This window comes from Haliotis asinina, chromosome 7 (assembly GCF_037392515.1).
Source record: "Haliotis asinina isolate JCU_RB_2024 chromosome 7, JCU_Hal_asi_v2, whole genome shotgun sequence".
Lineage (NCBI taxonomy): Eukaryota > Metazoa > Mollusca > Gastropoda > Lepetellida > Haliotidae > Haliotis > Haliotis asinina.
In genome coordinates, this window is record NC_090286.1 from 27,178,195 (window position 1) to 27,200,684 (window position 22,490).

The 22,490-nt window shown below is 38.3% G+C and overlaps 1 protein-coding gene across 1 annotated transcript in view; it reads right to left on the minus strand.

The window, feature by feature from the left end:
- Window positions 1-15,107, minus strand: part of LOC137290863 (muscle, skeletal receptor tyrosine protein kinase-like) — a 99,713-nt gene extending 84,606 nt beyond the window's left edge. The window contains exon 1 of the mRNA XM_067822027.1: window positions 14,675-15,107. Coding sequence (XP_067678128.1) covers window positions 14,675-14,759 — 85 coding nt within the window. The 5' untranslated portion in view covers window positions 14,760-15,107. The remainder of the gene's footprint in view (window positions 1-14,674) is intronic.
- Between the last annotated feature and the right edge of the window lie 7,383 nt (window positions 15,108-22,490).

The following is a 22,490-nucleotide window of genomic DNA, read 5'->3' on the forward strand; positions in this document are numbered from 1 at the left end:
AAAAACGTTCATAGTGAAAAAAAATAATATAATAAAATGGAGCTCTGAGACTTCCTTCATTTTCAGAAAGGAAATCTAGACTTGCCACATTTTCTAGACTTGCGTGGGCTTTCTTGGATGTATCTACTTCAGGGTCTATACGACAGACTACGCTTAGCCAATCAGAAAGCGACATTCATGTGTGAGGTAAGATAAACTGTGTAATAACATCTCATGATGCCGGATGTATGACATCATAATGCTTAACAGTTATGACATCACAATGCTAATACATCTGTCATAATGGTATTAGACCCTGCTTGACTGGCAGAAACCTCAGTCATCACACCATAGTTTCTATCAATTTGTTTTGGAGAGTGAAAAACAGAATACTAAACTCATTCATTAACTTGTGTAAGGAAAATGGTATAACATGAAAGGTTGTTTTTTATCCTCTATATTCAATATATGCATACACTTTAATCTGCATATGCTCAAAATTTGTGTACATTCAAAATATGCACATACTCAATATTTGTACATAGTCAGTTTCTGTATATATTTAACACTTGTAAATATTCAATATCTGTGAATGTGCCACCTAATATCTTCCTGCAAACAGTTCTAACAAGGTCAACCAGTTAAACTTTCAAACAAAATTAAGACACCCCCTCCAATACATCTGACTACATATTGCAGGGAAAAGCCATGTGGCGAGGATTTAAAACTCTCGCTCTCTTACAAATACCACAGTAAGTGGAAATGAAAGTCAAAATTCCTCAAGAGTAATCCGAAGGTATATCGTCTAATCCACATGCTCACCAACATCAAAAAGACGAAATCTGAAAGAATCCTATTTGAATAAGTTCCATACATTCATATAAATATTCATACGCACAGAATTCCGAAACTTTCATTACTTGGACAAACACGGAGATGAAAGATCAGTCCTGACTTACGCCTTAAATCAGCACTACACAACAGCAATTTTCACTTCATAATGCAGTATGGGATATTCAAAGGCATTACCTTTGATCTCTTATTTCTCTGATCAGAGGTCAGTATTCACTTGGCCATTATTGACGGCCGCTATTCACGGAGGTCATGCTTTTTTCATAGAGGTCCTCTGTAGGACAATGGTACGACAATGCATCATGGGTGGGAGTCAGAGGTACAGGAATTACAGCAATGTTGTTATCCCCCTCATGTCATTCAACTAGTTATACTTTAATGAACTGTTGGTACTGTCCGTGCAAGACTACTCACATATTGGAGATATCTTTCAATGGCATCTGTTGCAATTCTATGATATCGTGATCTCAGCGCACTTGTCATTATTCATCGTGGAATCAGACAAACAAGAAATTGCATTTTATTTGAGGTGGTTATCGAAGTTAGTATTAAACTTAGACAAATGTGCATGTACATGTATCATTATCTTGAGAGTGTATCATTAGCCTTGCCATGCACAGGTGAATAAAACATGTTGCATTTTTAGAGGTACAAAAACATGATTCATGATTGGTTGACAAATGTCCAATCTTAAAGTACATGGATGCGAATCTGACTCTAAAACAGATTCCATTAAAAGTTCTAAAGGAATGACAATGTTTGTTTGTTGTTTAATGCCACCATCAACAAAATTTCAGCTATTAGGCAGCAGTCTGTAAGAGCAAGGTTAGAACTGATCTTCTTCAGCTTGTCATAAAGGGCGACTAACAGGATCGAGTAATCAGGCTCGTTGACTTTGTTGACATGTCATTCACTCATTGTATCTCAATCACACAGAATGATGCTCATGATGTTTATCACTGGATTGTTTGGTCCAGAATCAATTATCTACAGACTGCCACTCATACAGATAAAATATTCCTCAGTGCAATGTAAAACTAAACTCACTCACTCACTAACGAGGACTAAAAAAGAATTTAAGGTTGAAAGATTTTGACATGTCACTGCCGAAATGTGCTCTGTGTTGTAGATTGTGATTATTGTACTGCCATGTACACTGAAGAAACTGGAGTGGGATTAACAGGCTGTGTTAATGTACATAAACAATAGATTAGAGACCTGAATGTACATAGCTTAAACATGAGTCACACATCAATCAATGTGCAAGTACCATTTCCAGAAACTTTACGAACATTTCATTTCACACACACTAAATATAAAAAAAAATTGCCATGAGAAAAACACTTATCTCTGTGAATCAGAGAATATGCTTAAGCTTTAAAAAAGAGCATTTCATTTAACACTTCCTGTAATCAAGATAGAGAACAGCAAGAAGGGGCAATTCTGTTGGGAACAAACATATTTGGTGTTACAAGCAAACACTTCAACCACTGGCCTACCTCTCAATCATAAATTCATGATAGTGAGTGTGTGAGTTCAGTTTTACACTTATTTAGAAATATTTCAGCAACATTACAACAGGGAACACAAGAAATGGGCTTCAAACATTGTGCCCATGTGAGAATCAAACCTGGGTCTTCTGCTTGACAGGGGAACGCATTAACCACAAATCTACTCCCACCACCCATTTTTTTGGAGCATGAGGCCATCAACAGTTTAATACTTCTTGATCCAACTTTCGACAAAAATATCAGTTCAGCCTTTACTTTGCGCTCTTGAGAATATATCACAATTTCTCTTTTCCAGTACAAAATATTGGACTTTGGTCCCTGTTTTTTTGACTACTGTAAACACATAAAATAGTATAAGGGTAACGCTATTATTCAGGGCATTATCATTTGCAGAAGCCTGAGGTCTTTCATTAACTGCCCGACGAAGGAGGGCAGTTGAAAATACCGAGGGCTTCTGCAAATGATAATGCCCTGAAAAATAGTGTTACCATTATCATAGCTAAAATGAATAGAATTTTTAATAAAATAAGAATAAAAACAGAAGCATCTATTGAGAGTGACGACATTCAACCTTGACCTTTGCTCATACTACCAGCCGCCATTGTTTTCAGTGATCAACAACGTTAGACTTCAAGTTGATATTTTCATTGCTGTATGTTGTCATTTATGGTACAATTGTTATGGTTGGCACAGGCAGGAAAGTGCATAATGGCACAGGTACATGTGACGAATGTGAGCCAGACATATGGTCAATAATGAACCCAAGTTCAAACGAGCCGTAGGTGATTGAACTTCAACAGATGAGCTACTTATGACGTTACCTAACAACGGGCTTGATAATGGCACGTCGTCAAGCATTTTGCAGGCATTGTCAAGTTACAGTGGCCCGCTCATTTCTGATAATGTGTGGTCGTTTTAATGATAATTCTATCCATTTTAGCTATAAATCATTTTATGACACAGTCGTTTTTGTCATTTGGGAAAGAATATAATTGTTATCTCACTCACATTAAAAAACATGCAAATTTCCTAAGCAACTCCACAGCTGTTTAGCAAGTCTAGTTTGAAGAAATCTTTTGCTAGTCAAGATTTCTTCAACTTGACTTTCTATTTTCACTCTAAATGACGATCTGACCATGTTTTCAGGTCCAAGTGTTGGTCTGACTCTGATGTTTGGATGTGTTCAAGTTGATTGGTATCATGTCTCAAGTGGACTGAAGTATATTTGCCTGACTCAGCAATGTGAGGTCAAGGTCGTGGAGGACAGCTGACAACAGTGACTCAAATTAACTGCATAGTGTGAATCCTCCATCAAGATCAAATATCATATGGCTAAGGTTATCTATACGATCAGTTTAGAATTATCAAAGTGTCATCTCATGTCAGGGATATGCTTGGGAATTGATTGTATTGATCTTACAAGTGGTGTCCATGGATATAGCGGTTGGTATTGACCACAGATGTCCGGACATTGACCAGCACAGGGAGATTTGGATGTACTTTTAGTAACACAATTGCTTGAATCTATTGACCATTCATTCCAGAAAGTTCTTTATCTGAGTGGGTGAAAACATATATGTTGGAATAATATCTACATTGATTAACTATCGAGCTTACGTCAGGAATTTAAATAAACTACTATCATCATGAATTGAAAGTGATCACTCGTCATGCTGTAGATCCGGGTATGTACCTATGTCAGAAGTCAAACCCATGTCTTCAGCATAATGAGTGAACACTTTAACCACTAGGCTACCCCACAGACCCACATTCATTTTGAACACAACTTTAAACCAAATTTCATTTGCCTCATAGAGTGAGTGAGTGAGTGAGTGAGTGAGTGAGCGAGCGAGCGAGCGAGCGAGCGGAGCGGACCGGACCGGACCGGACCGGAGTTACACTACTTCTAGCAGTGTTTCAACAATATCACAGCGTGGCACATCAGATATGGACATCATACATTTTATCCACGTGGGAAACTGAACCTGGGTGTTTTCTGTGAAGGAACTCTATGATAAATATGACATATCTGACAAAGTTTCACAAGTTCCTTCCCTAATGGAAGTGTCATTTATCATGTTTAAGAGGCTACTTGCCAGCAATAATGGCAGCTGGTCAACACCCTAAATCAATCACTGGTTCATCAAAACAATCATTCACCAGTCTAATCATTTAGACATACCAATATTTAAATAGTTGATGATAAAGGCACATTGATCATGTTTACAAGTTTACTTGCCCTAAATACTTGATGACAAAGCCACAATGAACATGTTTATGAGTTTACTTGCCCTAAATACTTGATGACAAAGCCACAATGAACATGTTTATGAGTTTACTTGCCCTAAAAACATCAAAGTTTGTTAACACCCAAAATCAATCACTGTTCAGTCAAATCTATCAATCACCTGCTTAATTAACACTTGATGATAAAATACTTATCCATATCTCAAAATTAGTTCCATCAGCTTCATGCAGTGCTGACAGGACAAGATACTGCCAACCTTTCAGATTTTAATGAAATTGGTTAAAACTATAAATGACCAAAACAAAGACTTATTTTCTTTCTTTCTTTCTTTATTTATAGCTTAAAATCATCATCATCTAAATTTATTACACACTACCAAATTTTGAAGGCGTTTTTAAAGTAACAAAGATATATTGTTGTCTGAATTGAACAAGACAAGGTATAAACTGGATCTTTTTTAATAGTGCACAATGGCTCCACTCAAAGTTCTGTAGAGTGACACTTAGTCGGTGGCCTAATGGTATTTTATTTCAAAACAGACCTACAACACAAAATCTAAAGAGAGCTAAGGACAATGCTCAATTATTTACATCTTATTAATGTCATCAGACTTGCCAATTTATTTTAGACTTGTGTGTTGGATTCAGTATTTTAAAAGGTCATGGCAACAGGATAAAAGTTTGCCTGTGATCTATTGAATTTAGTTTGTGTATGGGCATAATAATATAAATGAACAATGTGAAGTGTGTTCTATTCTTACATTCGATAGCATGTTCTATTCCATGCTACATGCAAGGGTCTGAACAGGTGAACAGTGAGTGAGTGAGTGGCTATTGACCACTCATTCCAGAAAGTTCTTTTTCTGAGTGGGCGAAAACATACTGGAGTAATATCTATATTGATTAAATATAACTATCCCTTAAGTCAGAGGAATTTTAACTAAATACTATCATCATGAATTGAAAGTGTGAACGAGGACACACGTATGTACCCATGTGTGAAGTCCAACCGGGGTCTTCAGCATGACAGGCAAACACTTTAACCACTAGGCTACTCCACTGGCCCACATTAATCGCTTTGAAGATACAGCCATGTTGTGTGAGTGAGTGAGTTCTACGCCACACTCAGCAATATTCCTGCTATGTGGCCGCAGCCTGTACATAACCGAGTCTTGATCCAGTGATCAGTGGCATGAGCATCAACCTACGCAATGTCGATATGATGACATGTGCCAACCAAGTCAGTGAGTCTGCCCAACAAATCCAGCAAGTTGTCTCTTCTGGCAAGCATGGGTTACCAAGGTTACTGAAGATAGTTCTAACCTGGTTCTTCATGGGTCTAACAGGTTAGTGACATAAGTATGTTTCTATAGCCATCTGTCATGGACCTACTGGTGATATCCAAGCCCCATAAATGGTGTATCCCAAAATTTCAGCTATATGGCAGCGGTCTGTAAATGATCGAGTCTGGACCAGACAATCCAGTTATCAACAACATGAGCATTGATCTAAGCAGTTGGGAACCGATGACGTGTCAACCAAGTCAGCGAGTCTGACCACCCAATCCCGTTGGTCACCTCTTACGACAAGAATAGTCGTAATTCATGGCAAGTATGGGTGGCTGAAGGCCTTAACAGTCCAACTGGAAATGAAGCCCCTAGTCCTTCATGGATTGTCTAGTCACTGTTTCTAGTTTTAGTTTATCATCCAGATTGTGACATGGTGTAACACTAAAACACTTGTACTATGTTTTTTGGATACATCAATTCATCAAGAATTTACAACCGATGACATTTCCAAAACACCTGGCAAAGTATCAATCAATGTATTCAAAAATTAATATTTACCAAATTCCTCAAAAATCTCAACTGATGGTTTCCTTAACTGGTCAAAGCACTTGATTTGAAATAATGCTATATCTACTTTAACATGTTTAAACTCTAAATATGATAATTTTACCAGTCACTCTGTTCCTTACACATGAAAAGCTGACAATTTCCAATAATAAATTTGCTGATTCAGCACCACAGCAAATATCCTATAATGATTCAATTACAGGGATGCATTATGATATGTAGAGAAGCCGCATTTTGATATTATGATATCAATGTGAATTACTGTTGCATGTCACTGAACCAACTCACTTCATAAACTATATCTATAAACCTAGGTAAAACCTTTGTCATATGTATGCCATGCCTACTGTTATGCACTATGACACACTGCTAATCATTCAGTATGTTCAAGTAGACACATTCCTCTCATACTATGTATTATTTATGCCATACATATATCATCAATTTCTTTGAACAGCGCATAGGTAAACACAGGTGGAAGCAATGAACAATCAGTCTACAGTGTCAGCTCGACCACTCCCCCACACTGCTGATAGACAAGTTGTGGGGGTGGATTACTAGGCGTATTTCCTGTCTCATGACACAGCTGGCTGTGGTTGACAATAATTCTTGTGTATACCATGTGTATACATACATATATCTGTTCTTTATCACAGCACAGTCCCGGTGACACAAGGCATGCGTTTAGTCATTGAATGTGGTAAAATCAGCTCCCAGCATTAATAACAATGGAGAGATGACCCAGCCTTGGCACACACCTCGAGGTGATACTACATTGTGGAAACACAGTAAGAGTCAACCACCCCACATTCATACCACAGTCAGATAGGGGTGCAGATTTCAATCATTCTGGAGACGTAAATATTGTAAACCTAAAGAGGAAAATGGTGAAAATGTGAAAATGATGTCATATATCAGTGACATACCCTGTTCATTTTTTGGAGGAAGATTAGGTGATACTGGAACTCTCGTTGGGATTTACTATTTAAATATTTAAACATTTCAATCAGCTATTTCAAATTATCATTTTCTTTGTCAACAGTTCACTTAAAAATACAACATACACTGAACTCAAAACAATTAACGACAAACATGAGAAGTTTACCAGTAATGAGCTATGATAAAGTTTCTAAACTTAAATCAGAATTGCCATCAAAACATAAATGCATAAAATGTCAGTAAATTTTCAATCACAAATCAATCTTGTCATTTGCACTGCAATTGAACTGGTACATGTTGGATCTATTCTTCTCGCTTTATGATCACTGTGTCACGCATCTCTTCAGGGATATCTAAAATGAAGCCATTATTGTCTAGGGAGCCTAATCTTGCAATCAGTAACATACCTGTCATGTTGGTATTCAGCAAATTGTATCACATTCTTTATCTCCGACCTCAGGGGCCAGATCGTACACTTCAATTAATAACACAAATACACCTACAATAGATTGGATGAAGTGTTTTTCAGTGACATTACTACTGTTCTGGAGAGTCCAAAGCGATGTTTTCCATTTTTGTGAACAGGGTATTATGCTTACAAACCATTAAAGAGTGTAATAGTTATTGGATCATGGCATATTTAAGGGACACAATTATAAAAAGCACTAAAATTCAATGTATAGATGGCAAGTGAAACTGTTCTTACCACACTGAACTTAAGAGTGAGTTTAGTTTTACCCCACACTCAACACTAATCCAGCTATATGGCACTGGTCTGTAAATAATTGAATCTGGACCAGACAGCAACAGCAGCAGATCGACAGCATGAGCATCATTCTGCGCAATTGGGAACCGATGACGTGTCAACTAAGTTAGCATGTCTGACCACCTGATCACAGTAGTCACCTCTTAAAACAAACATGGCTTACTGTAGCCCAATTCTAGTCCTGACCTCACGGGTGTCGAGCTTGAACCGAGAAACATTTCATGGCAAGCTGGGGCTTTGGTGAGTGAGTTAAAATGGTTCAAGCAACTTTTAGCTATACTTCAGCAATATCACACTAATCACAGTGGGGGATAACAGAAATGGGCTTCGCAGAACCAAGATTTGAACCCCCTGATAATAGGATTCAGGCACCAGAGCCACAAGATTGGTTAAATATGACTTTACAGAAAACTAACACCATGACTTCATATTCAATAACGTTTTCAAAAATGGTTGAATTCCAAAGATAACAAGTTGTGTACTCTATGCTATTTCACTATAACCATAAGGATTTGTTGACAGTGGGAGCTAAAAAATACAAGGGAATGCGCTACAAAAGTGATCTGCTATGCTATGTTGACCCTGTTTCATTAGTTTTGTTCCCCTTTTACAACTACTTATAAAATGTCAGACTATTCTCTTTTAACTTGGATTTCGGCATTTAAATTCTTTTTTCAAAAACAAGTTACATAAGTAGGTGCAGGGATGTGCATCCCGTTCCTTTTGTCCTGAAAATTTATTAAATGACCATTGAAACTGTCATGGAACTGAACTGGGCACCCCCTCTCCACTTTATCAAAGAGCTGTATCTGCCCCTGAATTGTACCTGCCTTTCAAGATTTTGATGGGGAATTAGTCCAGGTGCCTTCAGTGAGAGTGATGAGATGTGCATTAACCAATCATATACTATGCATATCCTAGGGGGATTAAAATGCTAGCTCAACCAACCTGCAACCACTCAAAAAAAAAAAAAAAAAAAACTCCCCCCAAAACCCAGAAGTTTTGACACAACAAAAATATGAATGAGCAATGAGCATTAACCATGTTAACAGATGTATTTCTTCAAAAGGAAAAAAAAAACACATCTGACAAAAAATTGGGCTGCCTGTCAATGACACTCTTAGGTTACTTAATTATTGCATTAGGTTTTGACTGGCCCATATGGACATGCCATCTTGTTCTTCCCATCAATCAATGGATCATGAGTTGATGGTTTTGATTTCATATTTCACAGCTAATTTGCTACTTTTAAGTATCAACTCTATTCCATCATTGCTGTTATGCATTCAGGGCCCTTATTCTCAAAATGTTGATAGTTGTAAGAATTCATAACTCTGATCATAGCCAGTGTGTTAAATATGGGCTTAAGAAGATTGTAGGGCTACAAACATGTCGAGATTAGTTAGCCTGATCATAATGTGCACTTCATGTGAACACCATGTGGCATGGCTATTATTGAATGTGAACACCATGTGGCATGGCTATTATTGAATGTGAACACCATGTGGCATGGTAAATAATGAATGTGAACATCATGTGGTATGGTTGATACTGAATGTGAACACCATGCAATATGCTTTACTGAATGTGAACACCATGTGATATGGTTGGTACTGAATGTGAACACCATGTGGTATGGTTGATACTGAATGTGAACACCATGTGGTATGGTTAATACTGAATGTGAACACCCTTTGACGTGACCACTACTGAAAACATAAAACGCCATGTACTATAAACCAACATATCAGTCAAATTCCACCACATTGTTCCAAAATAATGAAAGTAGCTGTATCTTCAATAGCTGATACCCAAGAAAAATGATAGCTATATAACTAAATGGAAGCACTGCAAGTGGCTCATTTTTTCAAAACCTGTAATTGGCATCAATGTACCAGTCTTTGATGAGTAATGACCCTGTATAATAGGGCTGGAACCAGTAAAATTTAATCAAATCTGACAAATTTTTTTAAAGCAGCCATATATTCCAGTACTGACTGTCTGTTGAAGAGCTACATTTCTACCTCAAGGGAAACACTACAAGTGGTTCTCTTTGTCAGTAACCAAACTCAACACAGGCTTATTATGACAAGGGACATTCATCAGTATTTGTCATGTCCTTCAACAATACAGATGCTACAGTCTAACAACTCCTTCTGATGTACATCAGGACTTCTGGGTATGTGACAAGGCAACTAAAACGACCTACTTGTAGTGCTTCCATACTTTCAGTTTCGGTAACGGAAATATTGAACACAGCTTTTAGTGGTACTATGTTCATCTCTCCTAAAACCCAGATGTTCCCAAATAACATAAGATTATCTCTGTCAGCAATCAGCATGGTGCTCAACAACCTCTTATTAATAGCAGCATGTCATTAAATAAGGTGTGTACTGATGAATTCACCAAGAGACAGACCATGTGTAGTCATGCTAGAATGATTTCACACACCCCCTCCCCTCTCCCAACCCCCCCACCCCCCAACCCCCACCCCCGATGATGGGCATGGATGGTGTGAGTGATGACTACAGGAACTTCGACATGATGGTGTCAATTTGTTTTCACCACACAAATTTGCAAAACTTTAAAACGTCAAAAATATGGTTTAAACTATGATCAAGATAACAGATGCTGAATATATGCTGAACAACATTTTGTCAGGCTTTTAAATGGAAAACATAAATGTTAATGCTTACTTTTATGAGATTTCACTTTTTTCAAAGTTTGCGTTTCTGTTGCTGTTCAGTATTTTTATTGTTTGCTTTGTAAAGACAAAATATGAGAAGATATTGGCCTTTAATGATACACAATAATGTACAAGGACCTTTTCAACTTCAAAAGCGTTAATTGGCATAACACACCATTAATTCATTAGACAGACAACATTTAACACACTGGGATGAAATATATGCAGTATCACAATCTTTCTCTGGAAACACTTGTTCTATAATAATCAGAGACTCTTAACGTTGTACTAACAAGCAACAATGTTTCCACAGAATAGTCTTGTGCTAATGTGAAGTAATGTACAACACTGAAAAACAAACACATCAAATGTTGAACAGCTGTAGATCAGACAAATCAATCCATAACACATATTGACTTATGAGATAATGACTGACATAAACAATGATGTGATCTCATTAATCATTAATAACAATAACAAGTCAGTTTCAAGAGACCTCACATGGGACAAATATATATTTAACACCCAAAATAAATTTAAAAAATATGTCCTTCAGCGTGATGGATTTGTTGGTTTTAATGCTGCAAGGAGCAATACTCCAGCTATATGGCTCTAAATAATCCAGTCTGGACCAGACAGCCCAGTGGTCAGCATCATGAGCATATTTTGATGCAGCTGGGATGTGATGCCATCTGTCAACTAAGTCAGCGAGTCTGACCACCTGATCCTCTTAGTCGCCTCTTATGACAAGCATGGGTTGCTGACAACCAATTCTAAGTTAAGGGATGCAATGTTCCAAAGTCACAATTGATACTGAGTAACAATCACAAAAACAAGAATGTGCTGAATTTCAAAATATGAAATTGACATTCATAAACACTTTGTTAAAAGAACATGGTTGTCAGTTTCAAATGATTTTAATTTCAACTTGTCCATTCTAAAGAAGTTTCATATGACGGAAAAGTTAGTCTCAATTTGAAATGTGCCAAAGTTATAACAGAGCCTTGTTAACACACAGCTCTTTTCTAATTCAGCTACCCAGGGTTATAAACCAACTTCTCATTGTACAGTGTTAAAATGGCTTGGGATGGGCAAGGACACAAGGTTGATTGTGGATTTCCACGGTGATCTAGTTCAGGAAGTTACAACAGCCATGTACACAGCTTGCTGCTGTCGTTGTCATTGCTATTCATAATAGATCAAAACAATTATAAATCGCAGGCAAGTTTATCGCCTATCACCTACAAAATATTTGTGGGGTAGTCTAATGGTTAAAAGCTTCTGCTCTTCATGTTGAAGACCTTGGTTCTATTTCCCACATGGGCACGTTTGAAGCCCATTTCTAGTGTCCCCTGTGGTGATACTGCTGAATATCGTTAAAAGTGGCTTAAACTATACTTCACACACTAAGTATTTGAAGTACAACATGAAACCTCAAAGCCTTATTCTATACATATATTGTATACTGAAAAATCTTGTGGTATATCTATGCATCAAAAGTGATGGAGTCTGTGAATATTTCAGTAGAGTTAGAAGTATAAAAATAGCAATGAATATATCAATAAATTCAAATGTTATTTAACACATTTATTCATCACTGCTGTGTAGATTGATGCTCATGATGTCAGTCACTGGACTGTCTGGTAGACTTAATTATTTAAAGATCACGATCATAGGGATGTAATGTTACTGAATGTGGCTTTCCCCTACCTACAAAACAGATGTTTTTGCCAATAAAAGGTATAACCTACATACCCTACCTAAAGTACTGCAGTGTCCGCAATTTATGCTTATCCTGTCCCTGCCTGGTATTCCATCAGAACCACTGAATGATAAGTCTGCAGTGGTCCTGTGGTCCTGTCGGCCTGTGAATTCTGAATTGACTTTTAGGTAAATCAGTTATTGTTGTTTTGGACCAGTGAAGTACAAACAGGACCACTAATTATTGACCACTACTTGGTCCTTTGGTCTATTGGGTTAATTTGAAAGGTTTCTATCCCTGTATTGAGATCAAAACAAATAAAATAATCAACACAACAATAAGATCATGAAATATTTCACTGGTAGGTCAGCATGTAAATAATCCTGAGCAGGTCTCTGTTTATCATTCATTGATCAAACTTTACATTCCTTTCAGTGAAAAGAGTGGGTGGTCAAATCCTAACCGATTTATCTGAGTTTATCATGCAGATAACCATCCATGAATCCTGATAATTAACATAACAAAGCGCTGACACATTCCATCCAATGGCACAACAGTATGACTAGATGACACAATGTGAAAGTAACTTACGCAAGACTTCTTTTGCCAAAGTACCCTAATTTCAAAACTTTCTATGGAGATATAATAATTTTTTTTAATAACAGCTCCATCCATACCCCCACCTCCATCACAAAACAAAATTACAAACTGACATGCATACCTCACCCTAAATATACAATCAATAAACTAGAACAGGTAAAAAAACAATCAATGAACTTATTTCAGTGTTGGAATATTACCACACCGAAGAAGGACTCTCCTAGAGCAAATTTTTATGTGAAAAGAGTGGGGTGCAGGTGGAACTCTTTCCTTATTTTCTGTTCTAAACAGCTTACATGGTAGCTGTAATTACTTCTATATTGAATTATGCTATCCAAATGAAGTTAAAGAACTCCTGAATATTTCATATTACTGTGGATTTTCATGGCAAGTAAACTACAGTAATATAGCAAAATTGGGTCTCCTTAAATTTCTTTCAGTTAGTATGTAGTATGGAATAATCATTCACAAGTGTTTCAAAACGAAAACTTCAAAGCTTCTTGTTATTCCACGATAAGGTCTAAGAGTCAATGTTTACTTCACATAAAATTTTGAAAAATATGAATAATATAAATATTGAGGCATGTAAAAAAAATACCTAGAAACATAAATAGCATTATCCCATATATTTCCATGTAATCCCCTCTCATTGCACTAAGACGTAAAGCCCGGTAGATATATAAACCCACACGCGTAAGCGCGATAGCAGAGAACGTGAAAACTACAGCCGTGAGCCAGCGCATGCATGGGTTGTACCGCGACAGTCGACTTTGAGTGTTGCAAGGAATAATGTTCTCTATATGTTGGGAATAAGCCTGGCCTACTAAGCAGGTCACACGGCACAAGGTGTACAGGCCCCGTCATTGACAATAGACAAGTATGTTCACTCTCCTGGTCCGTACGACCGTGTAAGCTATATAACCAGTTGCATTCTATCTGATGTGCGTTGCATGTGGCCTAGTTTTTCTAACGCGAAGGTGTGTTCACCTGTATATCCCACGCTCAAAGATTAGACACGTATATGATAACATAAGCATTTACTATCGTTTAGAGGTTAGCCGAAGTAGATTTAGGCAAATTGGTGAGGTTAAAAGTTCTCGAAACGATTCTTAGCCCAGCTGTCAAATACGAAGCAACGTTGTCAGTGTCACCTGTCAGATACAATTAAGTATCAAGAAAATATAGATTAATAAGATTAGCTAGTTGTGGGCTGTTTGACGTCGTAGTGGAAAAGTTCAGAGTTTTATGAGCAAGACTATACCCAAACTGTTGACACATTCCCAGCCTGATAATTAGTAATCAGGTGATCTACCTGAATGGCAAATGCGACTGGTATTTTCCTTTGATGTGCCGCTAAGTTTTCAAACAGTAATGTTTAAAGAAACCCAGCTAGACGTGTATTTGTGTTTTGTGCCAGGTTCGTGTGTTTCGTCAACCCTATGATCGGGGCTCAGGGACATTAAAAAATCGCAACGGACACATAGAAATACCTGTCGGAGACTCCCGTTCCACAAAACAAATTGATAGTCAACTTACCTGTTGCCGAGGTCGTCGTATTGCACGTCACCAGGAATAAAAGTACTCCAAACAGCCTGCCACCTAAAATCGTTGTAAGATCCATTTTAGGTGTTGAAGACAGTATCACCGTGTCTTATATCGAGAAATTCTAATGATATACATCAATGACAAAAGCAAGTTTCCTCACACGGTGACATTGTCGATAAAACGAACGACTGACTGACTGTCGCTCCTCGGCAGTGTCCCGGCGCTACGCTAGCACGAAAATATGCTGATGAATCCTCTCGGCTAACGACGTGCCCCCAGTCCGGCCATACACCTTGTTTGAAATTGTATCCAACTTCTTAGACACGGTAAATTCCTGACTTCCAGCTACTAAAAGACACTTTCGCGCTTGTACCCCAACTTCTCATTGCCCCGACTCAACTACCTATCCTAAGGAAAATGACCTGCGCGAAGCTGTCGCAATTTGGCCCCCTATGCGCATAACAAAACCACATGCTTTTAAGCAAGATATTTTATCGGTCCAAACATGCATCGGAAACGCGTCTTCAACGTAAGCTTTGACCTGGCAATGATATGGTTAGTGAAGCATATCGATTTTCTTATAATCTTCCACTTAGAATTATATCACGATCACTTGTTCACGTTTTAATCGTCTGTCTAGGGCAAACTGAGCCATAATGCCAAACGGTGACTGTGTGATCCCGGTATTTTGTTGACCAGTGTCTGCAATACAACTAGCAATGTGAAGATTTTACTGCGATATTATCTTTGGATTAGTGTAAAACATGTATAACGGTGTTATTCGTCATTGAGAAATTTCTGTTCCCTGAAAATATGATAGCTAACAAGAGGAGAAATGTTCTGGTTGATTCCGAGAGTTCGGTAAAGAACTTCAGAAACAGAAACCCTGTTTAGTTGCTTTTTCGTATTATTTGGTGCAAGGTGAATATTGCTATCTCTGATTTTACCAGTGCTGGTATATTATATACTACCACTGGAATATAATATCATTGTAGTTATTTTGCCGAAACTTGTAAACCCAGTTAATTTTACAATGCAATAGTTAATTTATAACATTTCCTTGCTATTTGGTACATCACTCTGAATGTTTTTGCGTACAGATGTCTGCATTGACCATAGTTGCAATTTGGAAAAAACGCCATCCATATAATGCACAGAATATTTGTTTGTAGGGTGGGTTATCAGCCTAGTGGTTAAAGCGTTTGCTCGTCACGCCGAAGGCCCGTGTTCGACTCCGTTCATACAGACCCGTGCCATTTATATTCGGTCACTTCACGTGTAGTTACAATGTGTAATGCCCATTTCTGGCCCCGCCGTTATAGTACTAGAATATTACTACAAAAGGGAGTAAAGCCATACCCACTTACATTTAACGTACAGTCTAGTGACGATCCTTATTGTGGAAACTGTGATAACGTTCATCCGTTGTGACTAACATAACCTGGAGAATGTTGCTGTTATGACGTTAATGAATTATTAACTGATGTTATTAAACTAGAGATTATTGCTGACATGACATGAATCCGATATTAACATTTTTTCTCAAAACAGGAAATATTGGTAATCGTGATATGACGCTAATCAGTTATTAACTATAATTCCGAAAACGGAGGAATGTTAGTTGCTGTTATGTCGTTCATGAATTATTAACTAAACTTCAACAACTAGGGGATATTCCTAACATTAGGGTTGATAGTCAATCAATAACAAACTTTCTTAAACAAGGGAATATTGGTGATGTAACGTTAAACAGTCATTAACCAACTTTCTGAAACAGGGGAATGTTGGTGTTATGACATTATGTGACGTTAATCGGTTATTCACAACCAATTTATTTTATATCCAGTACTGTTGTTTACGACCTGTCCTAAACATGACCCAGCTTGACATATTTTCAGGCTTACAACTGTGGCAGGATACTTCTCTCACACTACAATTCCAAACACAGATAACGTGACGGCCAAAGTGATGTTAAGATTCCCTTGGGCCGGAGTCCAATAGGTCACCAAGTTCGCTCACCTGATGACGTCATAACGCGCGCTTCTGTGGCACACAAATTGGCGTGGATCGATGCTTCTTTGCTGTCTCCTGTTCTGCGTTGAAGGTCAGTTGACAGTTCACGCTTGCACAAGGTCCACGTTGTAGTAACAGCCAAACAGAGAACCCCGGTTGGCGATAGGTCATCCTTATTTAAATGTACATATAGGTAAGCTCATATACACAGCAGGACACTTTATTCAGTGTTTGACAAAGGTGAACACTACATACCTGCCGGACAAGCTACTACGTAATCCGCGGTTATACTTACAGTTTGAAAACATAATATTCGGACCCGTGAACCCCAGTTTAAAATATAGGTCGCCGGTAAACAGTTGTTGTGAGACTAACAGGACCAGATGGTCAGGCTTCTTGAACTGCCCGATTGCCTGTTAATAGAGGCCAAATTGCACACCTGGTTGCTCATGACGTCAATCACTTGACTGTCTGATCCTGACTTGATTCTTTACAGGCAGCTGTTATATCGGTGGAATATTGTGAGTGTTTAGTTGAATAATATTTGCAGTTATATTGCGCTAAACTCCAGACACAGGCTGCTTGCTCATGGTGCTAGAAACAAAATGGAGTCACTACAAAAAGTCACAGGCGGTATTTTCACGAGGGTGAGAAACTTCAAAGTCCTAAAGAGATAGGTAGGTCGCTCTTTAAAATGTGAAGGGATTCTGTTTCCATAATTAGCAGAAGTAACGGGTTCCACAAAGTTAAACTTGAAAGAAAGAAACAAACAAACCAAACATTCGAATGCTTCAGCTCAGTGCAACGATTTGTTTAATGTGGTTTAAGTTTATTTTTCCACAAACTGAACTATAACACCTTGAATATGTTGTTGAAAAGAAGTGAAGAAGACCGGAAATACGTGATATGGTCAGAAAGCGACTGTGTAAATATTGAATATGCTAGCGTACGATACTTAATACGGCCCCTATTGTATTCAGTAGATCGATGCTCATGCTGTTGCCCATTGGATTGTCTGGTCCAGAATCGATTATTTACTGACCGCCGCCATATAGCTGGAATATTGCAGAGTGCGGCGTAAAACTATTTACATTCATTCTTCATTCACTGGCCTCTGCCTTTGCATTTTGTACAAGGTGTACAATATCAAAATACCTGACTTTGATCAGGGTAGAACAACAAGAAACGGGTTGACAGCCATAGAACATAATCGGTACTTCGTGTGTGGTTTTCTGGGGAATTTTATTGATATGTGTCCTTTATCTTGGTCAGTGGTAATAGATCTTTTATTACGAAATGCATGCTTATCGCAGCTAATCGCATTTCTGTTGTGTGATTTTGTCCAATTTTTCTGTCGTAAGTTATGACATTTCAGGCTTTTATATCTCTTTTTCACACACTGTTCTTTTCTATTTGTGAAACGGATGTGTTTGTTTCTGAAGGTACGTCACAACACAGCGTTACAACTTTTTAGTGACTGTGAAGTGGTCTTTAACGTTGCGTTCAAGATTATTTCATGTATATAGCGACGCGCTTGTTCGTGTGTGGGTCTGTCTGACCTGGTCCGGAGTTATGTCGGTTTTATATTCCAAGCCAACTGTGATACCATGGCCAGTTTGAACACGAATACCACACACAGGCGCAATGTAGTGACTCCATGCAGTCCGTATGTTATCCGCTTGACACCGGACTGGGAATCAGCACGCGCCATCTTTTAACGTTTATTGGTAAGAAGCGGACAGGGCCCGTAAAGATCCGAGTTTGAATTGGGCAACTGCAACCCATGTTAGTCATAAGAGATCACTAAAGGGATCGGGTGGTCAAACTTCTTGACATGTTTGGTATATGTGATTGTATCCCAGTTGCGTTGATCGATGCTTATGCTGTTGATCACTGGATTGTCTGGTCCAGACTCTGTTATGTACAGACCGCTGCCATACAGATGGAATAGTGCGGCGTTAAACAGCGACGCGGCCACTAAATCAAAACTTGTGCTGTTCGCATTGCACTCCCAGTTAACTAGACCATGGAGGTGCTGAACTCAACAGAAACCGCCGTTCATAACAGATCTTAAGAGCTTTTAAGTCACAAACATGAACAAATAATACATTTAACGTGTAACTGCATAAATGCCTCTCCGTGATTCATTTTTCTCACTTTAGACGAAGGAAGTTAACTTCAGATACTGAATAAACGATTTGTTGTAATAGCAAGCCCGACAAATAAGGATGAATATGGTGTCAGAAGAGTTTAATGCCATTGGTGTAGGCGAATCCGCGGCGGCCACTTGAGGACACGAACTGACGTAAAACAACCTGGGACATGTCCCAAACCTCAACCGAAGATTGGTCAAATTAACGTTTCAGGCTGGTTGTGTTCCAGTTGGCCCTTCTTGTTAACGTGACTGTGATGCACCAACCGAATGTGATTGGACTCACACTTGGACGGCCAGAAAATGACAAGTTGCGAGTGTGGTTCTGCTAGAGAATTTATCCTCTAATCGAGCTTCAATGGACATTAAGATGTTTCATCAATCGTCTTTGCAGTGTACTCGCGTATAAGTTCATTTTCAGCAAAATGTGCTTTGCACAGCGTTATTTAAATTTAGATAATATTTTGTTAGGACCACCTGATACCTACACAATTATTGTGTGCTGCTGACGTTCAGAAACCACGAATGTGAATGAGTTTGTCAGTTCTACACTAAACATAGCAATATTTCAGCAGTATCACAGCTTTGCACACAAGTAATCCTCACGACACATGATATCGTGCTACTAATAAACATCCCTATTCTGCGCCGACAAGGAGATATTCATAATGTGTTGAAATGAGTAAGTTTAGTTTTACGCCGCACACAACAATATTCCAGTTATATGGGGTGGTATACACAAACATGTAAATAATCTACTCGTTACATTGAAAAAGAAACATGTTGATTGTGAAAAGCAGACTCTGTCACATAGAAAACTCAGTGTCTGGTTTATTGACACCTCTATGTGTGCCTGCCTGTCTTCTAATGACAAAACAAAATGCACAACTTCAATCATTGACCACATGCAAATGGAAATTAACACATATCGGGCTTACAAGTAAAGGCATAAACGAAGACCCGACTAAGCGTGTCGGCAAATGAACCAGTGGCCGATGAAAAGGCTTCGTTACTTTTGAGTGCACACACCGGCTCCGACTGGGCTTGGTATCGTGGCTGCTTCGTTTCGACGGTGGTATACCTAAGTATAAAATATTGCACTTCTGATTTGCGATTATACGCCTATAATTTTGTTTATTTGTTGTTGTTTTTCTGAATCATGCATGTTATCTATCATGAATAAGTGATACCTGTGTTTTAATTATTTTTGATTTTTGGGGGGTTGCATCTTTGACTGGGCAAACTGTGTCACGCGCGTGCGCGTTCGGTTCCAACTGAAATTTAGTCGCCATCAATTCAGTACAGTATGTCTCTGATTTTCAAACACGGTAGGTTTATCTCCTAAATATAGTGGTAATGGTAGAGTGAGTGAGTCAGTGAATATTGTTTTACTCCGCTCTTAGCAATATTCCAGCAATGTCACGGCGTGGGACTGTGAGAGGGAAAGTTTCATATAATTGTGGAATTACTTACAATATAGAAGAACTTAAGCTCTTTCTTAATGTCAAGAAACAGGGCATTTCACTTCTGAGGATATTTGTCTTCGATTTCCATCGTAAAATATGGCAAATTATCTGTAAAACCAAGTCTTAATCATAACACTGTGTTCCTTGCATGTGATATATTGAGTATATTAGTGAAATATCACGAAGTAGTAAACGTGTTGGTGGAGCAGCGTTCTAGTGACATCGGAATCTCCAGATGCGTGAGAATATTTGATCAGAAACGAACACGCCCGGTCATGCTTCGCAGAACGTCATTCCACAATAATATTGCATGCAGGGCTTTCTCTGTAATTAACGTGTTACTTGATATACGACTTGAAAACAAGAGTGATCGCTTTCGATGCATTTCCCATGCGAAAATTTGATGCAGGCCTAATCACATTGACGCTTACACTACCGATGACGCGAAAATTGTAGCGATTTCATATCGCATGAACGAGTTCTTTCCCATACTGCGAACTCAATGCATGGACTATACGAAGGACCTATATGGTGCGCCACGACAATGTCTTCATATGGCCGAACAGAAGAGATCGTGAAAAAATAAGTTCACAATTGCACGGGTTCTGATTCTGTTTTTCAGTGCAAATGAACGATACCATGAATCATTAGGGGTGAATGAGGGCACTTACTTTTAAAAAGAGAATCTTAAACAGTTTGTTTGGGTCTTTTGAACCCTTGCAGTTGTATGCGCTTGTAGAACGTACATTTGTGAGTAGATATTTGATTAAGCATACAACTGCGGTACGTATTTAGATATGTAGTGGGGAAATCACATGTTTTATAGACGATGCTTCTCCATGTGTGAAGGCCAGAGAAGGGTGTTTAATTGGTTTGTCTGGTACCCAGTAGTTGAGGTGGTCATATCGCTGCGCAGAGTTGTTTTACGAGTGAGGGTTTTGCTGATTTGTGAATTTGTCAGTCATTTCAGGGCTGCGTGACTTCACTGAAAGGAATCGAACCTGGGTTATTTTGACGATCCATTGATTTCATCAAACCTAGAAAGTAAAACGGTGAATATCTTCAGTGCACATTTCTTTTTAGGGAATATACGATTAATATAGAAGTAGGTCAGTTCATGCATCTAATCACAAAGTTTATTCAGATGTGATGTAATTTAACTTCTGCTGAAATAATATGATGATTAATTATAAATGAAATAATATTTAATTTTAATTTAATCAAAGAGCACATCGGCATAAATATACTTTTCCACCTGTTTCGCCACGCTCTTCTTTTTGGTCCGTGTTTGTTTCAAACCACTCGGAACACGTGTCAAGTCTACTACCTTCGAAAGCCCAGAGGGGTCAAAATGTTTTTGTTTTAATTTCTGTTTTAAAACTGGTAATAACCACTTTTTCTGGTAAAATTACCACTTTTGAGTGAGTGAGTGAGTTTAGTTGTACGTCGCACTCAGCAATATTCCAGCTATATGGCGACGGTCTGTAAATAATCGAGTCTGGACCAGCCAATCCAGTGATCAACAACATGAGCATCGATCTGCGCAATTGGGAACCGATGACATGTGTCAACCAAGTCAGCTAGTCTGACCCCCCGATCCCGTTAGTCGCCTCTTACGACAAGCATAGTCACCTTTTATGGCAAGCATGGGTTGCTGAAGGCCTATTCTACCCCGGGACCTTCACGGGTCATTTCCACTTTTAAAACAGGTAATCACCACTTTTATAACTGGTAGTTACCACTTTTGAAACTGGTAATTACCACTTTTGAGTATCCCAGAACATTTAAGAGAATGATTTAGAATTTGGTTGGAGAAGTTGTACCATGTTCCAGTTTCAAAAGTGGTACTTACCTGACAAAAGTGGTAATTTCCAGTTTTAAAAGTGCTAATTACTAGTTTCAAAAGTGGTAATTTCCAGTTTTAAAAGTGGTAATTACTAGTTTCAAAAGTGGTAATTTCCAGTTTTAAAAGTGGTAATTACTAGTTTCAAAAGTGGTAATTTCCAGTTTTAAAAGTGGTAATTACTAGTTTCAAAAGTGGTAATTACGAGAAAAAGTGGTAATTACCAGTTTCAAAAGTTTAATTACCAGATTCAAAAGTGGTAATTACTAGAAAAAAGGTGGTTATTACCAGTTTTAAGAAGAAGCGCAGAAGTGATGGCGACCAGACGATTCG